At 37.9% G+C, this 10,237-nt stretch overlaps 1 protein-coding gene across 2 annotated transcripts; it reads right to left on the bottom strand.

The window, feature by feature from the left end:
* Nucleotides 1-432: 432 nt before the first annotated feature.
* Nucleotides 433-4,691, bottom strand: LOC113349741 (nuclear pore complex protein NUP58-like). Of its 2 annotated transcripts, none has more exons than XM_026593772.1 (6): nt 4,226-4,691; nt 3,898-4,012; nt 2,852-3,313; nt 2,235-2,733; nt 1,750-1,790; nt 433-875 (listed from the first exon to the last, which is right to left on the bottom strand). In XM_026593772.1, exons 1-6 carry the CDS (start codon nt 4,483-4,485, stop codon nt 843-845), a joined length of 1,410 nt encoding a protein of 469 aa, XP_026449557.1. In that variant the 5' UTR covers nt 4,486-4,691; the 3' UTR covers nt 433-842. The 2 variants fall into 2 exon arrangements, with proteins under 2 accessions (XP_026449557.1, XP_026449555.1); XM_026593770.1 differs by having other exon boundaries at nt 433-878; nt 4,226-4,690.
* Between the last annotated feature and the right edge of the window lie 5,546 nt (nt 4,692-10,237).

Genomic DNA, 10,237 nt, shown 5'->3' with positions numbered 1-10,237 from the left:
TGCTAGTGGAAATAAATATTGAGAATCATAAACAAAGTTCCTTATTGTTTTTCTATTTTATACCAAATGAGCAACTTATCTTACGGTTAATTAGCACAGTTTGAAAATGATACTATCAAATAGAAATTGTGCCCGTGCCGTTGCGGCACGGGTTGAAACCTAGTTAAGGATATATAGGTCATTTACCCATTAGATACCTCTTATAAACATACCCTACTTAGGAAAATAAATTTGAATGACTCAAAAATTTTATGTAGGCCCTAGAACAGGGTTCTAAGTTATTGTTAAATGATGCAGGAGCAAGCAGTAAGACCCCACTGAGTAATTCAGTAACCTCACCTCAGGCCCCATTAAAATTCAAGGATCTCTCTGTTCCTAAATGTTGCACTTCTTTTGCCAACTCCTTCTACTCCGTCCCTTTAGCAAGGTTGATCTTCATAAAATGTACCATCAAACATTTACCATAACGTTAAAGTTAATTATACATGGTCTTAATCTTAAAAAAAGACAGTAAAACTACAACCAGAAGAGAGAGAACCTACTCTCTCTCAACGGAGATCTTTTTCCTAATAATCTACAGTTTACATGAGCTTGGAACTTTATATCTGAGAACTGACATGATACATCCAAAATACAAAAAATAAGAACAAACTCAAGAATCAAAATGCAACATCATCGCAAGGAATGACCCAGCTTAAGATTTGGATTGAGTGGTTGGCCGCATTACTAGGGGAAGGTTCAACGAAGCTGCTATTAGAGCGGTTGGATACTCTCATGTCATTGGTAGAAACAAATGGCAGGCAGATTGGTTTATGGAACTGCGTCTTGTCTCTGAGGTATAACTAGCGTCTTGCAGTCCTGGATTTTGGCCGAGACTTCTGCACAAGAACAAAGACTCAGGGAAATTTTTTTAAAAAAAAGCTAAATGAAGTCTTCTTCTAATAAAGCGATCGCAGGTTTACACACTGCAGACTAATGAAAACCCATTGAAATACATAAGAACAATTTCAGACAACATGCAAAAACAGAAGTAACAATGGTGGCAACCCACTCCCACTGCATAATTTCTAACATACAACACATTAACCATTTTGATGAGCTCAACAAACATATTAAAGAGTATCCACTATTTTCAATCTCAAGAGTCTCCCTGCTCTATCTCTATCCATTTTGGCCGAACATCATACATCTAAAATAGATCAGCTTTTTTTGCTAAATTTTTTGACAAGCACGGTGCAGGTGTTTACACACTGCGGACTAATGAAAACCCATTGAAATACACAAGAACAATTTCAGACAACATGCAAAAACAACCCACTCCCACTGCATAATTTCTAACATACAACACATTAACTATTTTGATGAGCTCAACAAACATATTAAAGAATTTCCACTATATTCAATCTCAAGAGTCACCCTGCTCTATCTCTATCTCTATCCATTTTGGCCGAACATCATACATCTACAATAGATCAGTCTTTTTTTGCTAAATTTTTTAACAAGCACAGTGCAGGTGTTACAATCGATACAGTTGTTACAACATAACAGATAATAACATTATCGTTTGACATAATTCATATAAACAACACTGCCACACCAATATACCATTTATAACATGAAGGTTATAAACTTATAATAGTTGGATTCAGCAAAAACGTGCATGAAGAAGAATGGTCCTCTACTGCAGATATATTACAAAGCACGAAACAATTAACTTGTTAGCTATCAAGTTTAAGCAAATCTACTCACAGAAACATTCCCAAAGCTTGACCCAGATCCTGCTGGTTGACCTGAGAAGACCAAAGTGATAAGAATAAATATGTGTGCGCAGAGTGATCACATGATGAAAACATATATAACCTAGTTGCAGTTGAGACAATAACAAGAAGTCCAGGAATCTGAGTAAATAAACAGAGTAGCTAAAATCCCAATTTAGTTATCTATGTCTATATATTAGTTGCTTCTGGTGCCTTAGCTGTAGTTTGTGTGGGCCACTATGCTTCTGGTGCCTTAGCTGTAGTTAATGCAAGTATTGACCAGCTAAGCTAACCCGTTAAAAAAGGTTGGAGATGAAATATGCTTGTGACATGGCATGAAAAAACTTAAATGCCATATGGCATAAAATTATGAAACTAATTTTCTGGAGCTACAGAATACAGTTTGCTTAGTTCAGTTATACACAATTTAAGTAAGCAAAACTGTTAGGGACCTGAGAAAAAAAGAAAACCACATACCTGATGCGAAAGGAGTAGAAGAGAAAGGTGAAGTCCCAGTGGCAGGGCTAGAACCAAAAGATTGAGCTGGGGTTGGACCAAACAAAGATGGTTGCAGTGTCCCTAAAATTGGAGGTTGAGGAGAAGCAGCAGGTGAACCGAAAAGGGACGACGTTGGAGCAGATGCTGGGGTAGAAAATAAGTTGGCCGATGGAGCAGCAGCTGGGGATGTGAAAAGAGAGAACCCACTCCCTGAAGAAGCTGGCGTGGTCCCTAATGATGGTTGTGGTGCATTTATAGCCGGTGCTGCTGAACCAGCAAACAAACCTGCTACCTGAGTAGATGGTTGTGAAACGGCGGGCAAATGTAATGTTGGATGAACTCTCTTAGAAGCAGCTTCTTGTTTGGCCAGTTGCCTCCGATCTGCCTCAAGAAATGGATCATTACTATCCCCTCGTCGTCGTTGGTCAGCAAGATAAGCTGACTTCATGGATTCAATGCCTTGATGAAGACTCTCCACCTGCCAAGCAGATTTAAAAAAAAAATATTAACTACTACTACACAAAGCCAAGTCTCAAAATATGATGCATAAGAAGCATCCTTAATTAATCAAAGAACGAAGTACTAGCAATTCTCACCTTGGCAGCTACATGAACAAAGAAATCGTGCACATTGGACAAAACCTTTGGTAAAGACTGCAACAATGATGAATCTGAACCAGAAGATCTCTCAGAATCAGAGAGGAGCAGTTGCTCTAACTCTTCAACACACTGGCGGCACTCACCAAGATATTTCTCTAATCTGGCTACTGTTTGCTGCATGAAAGGTGATGGTCTTCTTGGCAGCCCACTGTAGAAATCATATTCAGGTACACTAGAGGTAGATACTGATGGAGTAATCGCACTTGGAGCTCCTTGAGCTTGACCTTGGGCGTTAATATTTGCGGCAGCTCCCACCTTTGGATGAATAAACCTAGGGCGGAGTATCATGAATGAACGCACTGCAAGTTCTGTGTTTCTCATTATGTTTTTTATGACAACCATCAGTTCTTGCAGCACAATTTTCTCTCTTTCCATGCCAGTGCTGATTCCCCCAAGTTCCTGCAATATTAAGACAGAGTTGAGGATTGGCAATACAATACAAAACTACGAGTAACTAAGAAATGTAGATATTAGCAGTTACTTCCTCCGTTTCAAAAAGATATGAATGAACATGAAACAAGCCTATCTTATTGAAACGGAGGTAGTATTAACATGAGTTTAAAGACCTTCCTAAGGGGATGTTCATTATCTTTAAGACGAACACTTTTAAGATGATCGGGAGAAAACACAAAATAACTATTTATTCACAGTCACGCTATGTTTGACGTTCCATAAAGTTTGTTTCAACACAAAGTGATGGGTTTCTTCCTGCATCACTAAGACTATGAGCAAAGGAATTTAAGGTATACTTTAACTAGTTCAAATTCAAATCTTTCTGCCTTTTAGCTTTGTGTAATCAATTTGCCGTTTTTAACAGAAAACTCACTAAAGAACTACCAAACAAGATTAAACGAAGCATATTTTGATTCATTCACACACAGTGTAACAGATAACTTAGGCTAGCATCGATTAACATCAACTAAGATAAGTACCACCATAATACTTGAGAAATAAGTGTACAAGAATTGCAAGAAGATTAAAACCTGCACAATATGACTAGCATCGAGCTCGAATCCATCATTGGAGACCGAGGAATCGTAAAGACGGCTACATTGATCAAGTCGTTGGCTTTCATCCCTGAACTCCAATATTCTCTCTCTACATTTCAACATAATTCCGTTAGATATCCAAACCTAAAACCTTAAACATCTAATATCAGTCTTCTCGCAAGTCAGTAACACTAAATTAATCCAAGATTTGATCTTTTCACAGATAAATCTTAGCTTCCAACTGATTTAAGCAAATTAATCCCTAATTTTCTCAAAGAAAAGAAAAAACTAAGAAGAGAGAAAAGAAACCCTTGAAACTTACTCGATCTGGAGAAGGGTTTTCTGAGAATCAGGATGAAGATCAGCCCATTTGGTATTATAAGTTGCTGGAGTTTTATCGTTTGTTAGGAGATATAATTGTTGCTGTTGCTGTTGTTGCTGCTGCTGAAATTGAAACTGTTGCGGTTGCTGCTGTTGCTGTTGGGTTTGTTGAAAGAGGTTAGTTTGTTGAAAGGAATTAGGTTGAGATTGGGGTTGAAAAAGGTTTTGTTGAGGTTGAGTAGAGAATCCTGAAAACGACATTGTTTTTCCTTTCTTTTAATGACGATTCTTCTTCGCGTATGGTTTCTGAAAGGACATCACGAAATCTCTCTCACTCTAGTTTTAGATTCAGAAGAAAGAATCAACTGAATAACTAAAAAAATGAACTACAATACCAGGAAAGCTACTGTATTTCCTAAAACCCTAGAGAGGGAAAATTATTAGAAAGACGAACAAAAAAGAAAGACTAGCGTTTCTTGTCCGCGTTTGGCATACGGGTTTTTTATTGGACCATTTTTTATTCTGGGCTCTTTTTCGTGGGCCTTTCTTTTGTCTTGTACAAGCAGGGGTGAGCAGCATATGGGTGGAATTGTGGATTTGACAACTTCACCCACGACCATTTTTTATATGGGTGGAATTGTGGATGTGACACCCACAAGTGAGCGGATTAGGTGCTTATAGATTTGCGGATTCAAAAAATTATAAAGAACGTGAGAGCATCCACATTGGGCGAGTATAACCAATAATTTGGGATGAGATCGTAACACAGTGGGACGGAGTAAAGATCAAATCCCAACCAAAGATCAAATTCCAGACCAAATATGGTCGCGACCAAATCCCAAATTCTAATATAGTCGGGCGTAAATTTAAAGTACGCTTGTTGCTGGGCGTAAATTTAAAGTACGCTTGTTAACGGGCGTAAACCAAATTTACGTATGTTGGTGGGGCGGAATTTAAATTTACGTTTGTTGCGGGCGTAACATAAATTTACGCCTGATGAGACGGACAGAAGAATTCCGCGCGTTGCCAGGCGGACACCAAAATTCCGCCCCTCTGGGGCGGACACCAAAATTCCGCCCCTCTCAAACGGACTTTTTTTTTACGCCTTATCAGAAAAATTATGAAACATGAAATGAAAATTTTCGAACGTTAGAATGATAAATTTTTCGAACGTTGGCGTTGGAGATTGCGTAGCAGATTTTTGACCGTTGGTAAGATATTTATATCTTTCGAACGTTTGAAATTGAATGTTAATAACGGGTTTATTTTATACCTATATATACCAGATGAATTCCTTTAACATTTCATATCATTCGTTTGTATTCGGCAAGAAAAAAATAGTATCAGGAAGAAAAAATAGTTTTCCATATTTCAAATCATTTTGAAATTTTCATCGAATCGTTTTTAATGTCAACACCACGAATAGCAAGAGGTCCAAATTTTACGACAATCGAAGATGTCACGATGTGTAAAATTCATTTATCAATATCTCAAGATCCCGGCGTTGGAGCCGATCAATCAGAGATTGCGTTGTGGACTCGTATCAAGGATGATATTGAAGCTCATTTACCGGATAAACCAGAGCGGTCTTGGAGTTCCTGGCAAAAACGATTTCAGAGAATAAGTAAAGAAGTGGCGTTGTTTTCGGCAAAACAGGCGGAAGTGGAAGGTGAATATCATACGGGATGGGGTCCGGAAATGACCGTGAGTATTCTCTCTGTTTTGAAACAATTATTTTCTAATATTGAGATGCCCATGAACCTAATTGTTTTTAAAAACATTAACAGCTCGAAGAAGTAAACAAACGGTTTAAGGAATGCAATCATGGAAGAAAATTTAGGCACGAAGAGTGCTACCCAATTGTCATAGAAAATATAAAATATAATCGTCGATTGACTTTTGTTTTTGATACGACGCACGATTTGGATAGTAGCGTGAATACCGAGGAAGATGGCACTCAAGTCGAGTCCGGTAACGACACAGATAAAGGAGACATAGAGAATACATACCTTCGTCAGATGGGAAAAAAAGCAGCTAAACGACTGAAGAAAACCGGGCGAGAGAAATCCAACCGCCAAGAGGAATTGATGGGAATAATTACACAGCAAGAAAATTTCAATTCTCATTACCGGGAACAATCAAGATTCAAGATGGAACAAAAAAAGGCCGAGTTTGCACAAAAACAAGCTGAGCATGCGGCTAAAATAGCCAAGGAGGTCGCAGACGATGAATTTCGCATCATGATGATGGATCTTTCCAAATTGGATCATGTACAAAAGGAGTACTTCGAACTTCGAAAGGCTTTAATAGTACGGGACAAAAGGAGCCAATTATAATCGTCAAAACGGGATAGTTCGAACCTTAAGTATTAAGTCTAATAATAAGTGATAATAGTTTTAGTAGTTTATTTACGTTTTAATATGTATTAATTTTGTCATTAGTCGTATTATTATGTAATATTTGGGATTTAATTTTATCTTCATTTAATTTAATCAACTTTAACTTATTTTGTAACATCTTACTTTAATTTACCAAGTGATGAGTATATGAAAGATTAATACATTTCAATAAAATTATTCGTTAAAATAAAATCACATAATTTTTTCATATGGGAAACAACATTTAATTCCAATATTTTGTCCTCGTCTCCAACCTTTTAATTCCCATATTCTGCCCATATATGTTCGATTAAGTCATCGCGCAAGCGAATATGCCTATCTTTGCTGCGCATATGACGTCGGCGTTGCTCAGCTCTAATTTGGGAAAACTCCTCACTGTTGCCTCTTAATATATTAACCGGTGTCGGGTTGCTACGATGATCATAAACATGTGGCCATTCACCGGGTAGACGCTCATCCTCGACTATCATATTATGTAAGATAATACACGTTTTCATGATATAGGCAAGCACATCTGGATTCCACATTCTAGCAGGTTGTTTGATGATTCCAAACTGTTGTTGAAGTACACCAAATCCCCGCTCTACGTCTTTTCTTGCACCCTCTTGCATCGCTGAAAATATCTCTTTTTTCCTACCAAGCGGATGTTTAAACGCCATAATAATAGTAGCAATTTCTGGATATATTCCATCACCTAGATAATACGGCATGTCATAAGAATGACCGTTTACCACATAGTTCACCGGTGGTGCTTTTCCCGTGACCAGACTTCGAAAAACATATGAACGGTTCATCACATTAATATCGTTGTTAGAGCCTGGCATACCAAAAAATGCATGCCAAAACCATAGATCATACGACACCACCGCCTCCAACACGATACTTTCGCTCCCTTTATACGCGGTGTAAGCCCCTGATTCGGCAGATGGACATTTATCCCATTTCCAATGCATGCAATCTAGGCTACCTATCATCCCTGGAAATCCTCTATCTTTGTTTTGGTTGAGCAACAACTCAACATCACCAGCCGTAGGTTCACGCAAATATTCTTTCCCATACACATTGACAATCGACTTGCAGAACCTCCGAGTTGCTTCCAACACCGTGGTTTCGCCTATGCGTAAGTACTCGTCTATTGCATCTGCCGCACATCCATAAGCTAACATTCGCACCGCTGCAGTTACTTTTTGATGAGGGTTTAATCCTAAAACTCCACACGCATCGGGCCTTTGCACAAAATATCTGTCTTCGGCTGTAACACCTTCCACTATTCTGTTAAACAATTGTCGACGCATCCTGAATCTTCTGCGAAAAACATTAGGTGGTTGGTTTGGATACGGAGAAAAATAGTCGTTCCACAGAAGTTCAGCACCAGTCTCACGATCTCTTGGTATTTTGATACGAGTTTGAGGCCATTTAGAATTGGTAACAAGGACTCCCATACTAACGGCCATGTTATTTTGCATAATTGCTATTGAATCATCATCCGAGGAATAAAAACTACTATTAGAAGAAGAAGAAGAAGATGAAACAGAAGAACAATAGTGAGCGGTATTCTCATATGCTTCCATATTCTATCCGAATCAGAATAAGTGTGTGATTGTAAAAAGAGGTGTGTTGGTATTTATAGAGTGAGTGAGGGAGATCACATGCTTCCATTTTCCATCAGGATTAATAAATAAAATAACATAAAGTATTTGACAAATTTTGTAAACTGTTTGTCAGTGAGGTGTTTGTCGTATTGAAATGACTAGTCGGTGAAATTTGATAAAGTATTCAAATAACTACTCGCTGAAATTTGATAGAAATTTGATAAAGTATTGAACTGACTACTCGCTGAAATTTGATTGCCTATTGAAATGACTACTCGCTGAAATTTGATTGTATTGAAATGACTACTCGCTGAAATTTGATAAAGGATTCAAATAACCACTCGCTGAAATTTGATAGAAATTTGATTGAGTATTGAAATGACTACTCGCTGACTACACATAACAAAGATAAATAACATAATAAATGTCTAGTATGACTACACATAACAAAGATAAATAACATAATAAATTCAAAGCTAAACCATATAAATAGTCATCACAGGCTAAACATTTCCCGTATCCGGAGGCGCCGATCGCGGTGGGATAAAAGCCGTTCTCGGAATGGGCCTGACCGAGGACGTTGAAGATGATCCTTGACTCATAGAACTCCACACTTGTGGTGGCAATGTGGGGGAAAAGGCGCCGAATCCAATGGAAGGTTGGATGGTGTGTGGCGTTCGGAAAAGAGACAGTTGATACTCCAATTCCGTGATCTTATTATTCTGGTTTCCTATAAGTTCATCTTTCGCTAATAGACACTCCATCCTATCTTTCGTTTCTCGTAATGTAAAATCTCGAAATTGTTTAGTAAAATCAGCATATTCTTGGAATAATGCATAACTATCGCCCTGTCATGAAAAAATGAGATAGATGAGATTTTTTTTTTTTTGGAATTAGCAATGTAAAGTTGAACGAACACTTACGGGCGATAATTGTTGTTGCGGTGGAATAAGAACATGTTCATCTGGTTTTCCAAGTTCGGTAGAATAGAAGTCACCGCTGTACCCAAATGTTTGGACCTCCCAATCAGGATGTGTCACATATTTTCTGAAATTAGTAACCTTTTTCCAATACTCTAAATATATACTTCATACTGCACAACTTGCACCACCTCGGTTGCATCAACAAAACCGTCCGCTAGCAGGAGTTTTGCTTGGTCATCACCCAAATGCCCAATAATTACATGTAGTTTCATGGGAACAGCAAACGAGGGATGGTTTTGCCTCCAACATCTTTCTCCTATAAACATTATGCTGTATAACCAAAAAGGGAATATAATTGTAGTGAGTACGTTATTAATTAGATAAATAACGAAAAATAAAAAACTATGTTATTGACGATTAATATTAATGATATAATATAAAAAATCATGTCTAACTCACAACGCCATTCCAAGAAAATATCCATCTCGAGTCCGACAGCTTCCTAGCAGACTTTCCCATCTCAGAACTGAGGACGTCGGTGTATGATTCCCATGGGTGCCATGTCACTTGGTCAATCGTCAGCTGATTCAGTAAAATCCTACAACGAATAATATCATTCTGACACCTCCTTCCATTCCATCTGGAAATTACAGGCCATTTCTGTTCATTACCGGTCATTGAGATGTCTGGTCGACATATGCCTAGGTATTCATACCCCCAAAACTAGTCCATAAAATTAATGAATCAAATTAATATATCCAAGGAAATAAACTTAAATGAAAATATACTTTACGTTGAAAATTAAAATAAAATCGATTACCAAAATACCTCTAATATTTGGAAGGGCCCGCTTAGTGCCTTCTGTTGTTTCCTACAAGCTTGTCGGAGACCTGCATACAATCTCGAAAAGGCACTACCGCCCCAGTCAAGGTCTTGTATTTTATCAATTTCTTCGAAAGCAGCTAACCATCCAGCATCAATATAGTTCTTTGCATTAGGAAAGAAAAATTGACCCAAAACATACATAAAAAAGGCAATTGCTATTCTATGGGCGAGGAGAGAATCTTCATTAGCCGCCACCAACTTATCTTCTTTGAAG

Source organism: Papaver somniferum, chromosome 2 (genome assembly GCF_003573695.1).
Source record: "Papaver somniferum cultivar HN1 chromosome 2, ASM357369v1, whole genome shotgun sequence".
Lineage (NCBI taxonomy): Eukaryota > Viridiplantae > Streptophyta > Magnoliopsida > Ranunculales > Papaveraceae > Papaver > Papaver somniferum.
Note: the sequence above shows the minus strand (reverse complement) of the source record. Positions and strands in the feature narration are given on the sequence as shown.

What these genes read in the sequence shown, in the direction of transcription:
- LOC113349741 (XM_026593770.1), bottom strand. Translation starts at nt 4,485, where the DNA reads ATGTCGTTTTCAGGATTCTCTACTCAACCTCAACAAAACCTTTTTCAA. An exon ending in ATGCTAGTCATATTGTGCAG is followed by an intron (nt 3,314 to 3,897) that starts GTTTTAATCTTC and finishes TTAATATTGCAG; the next exon opens with GAACTTGGGGGAATCAGCAC. An exon ending in TTGTTCATGTAGCTGCCAAG is followed by an intron (nt 2,734 to 2,851) that starts GTGAGAATTGCT and finishes TCTGCTTGGCAG; the next exon opens with GTGGAGAGTCTTCATCAAGG.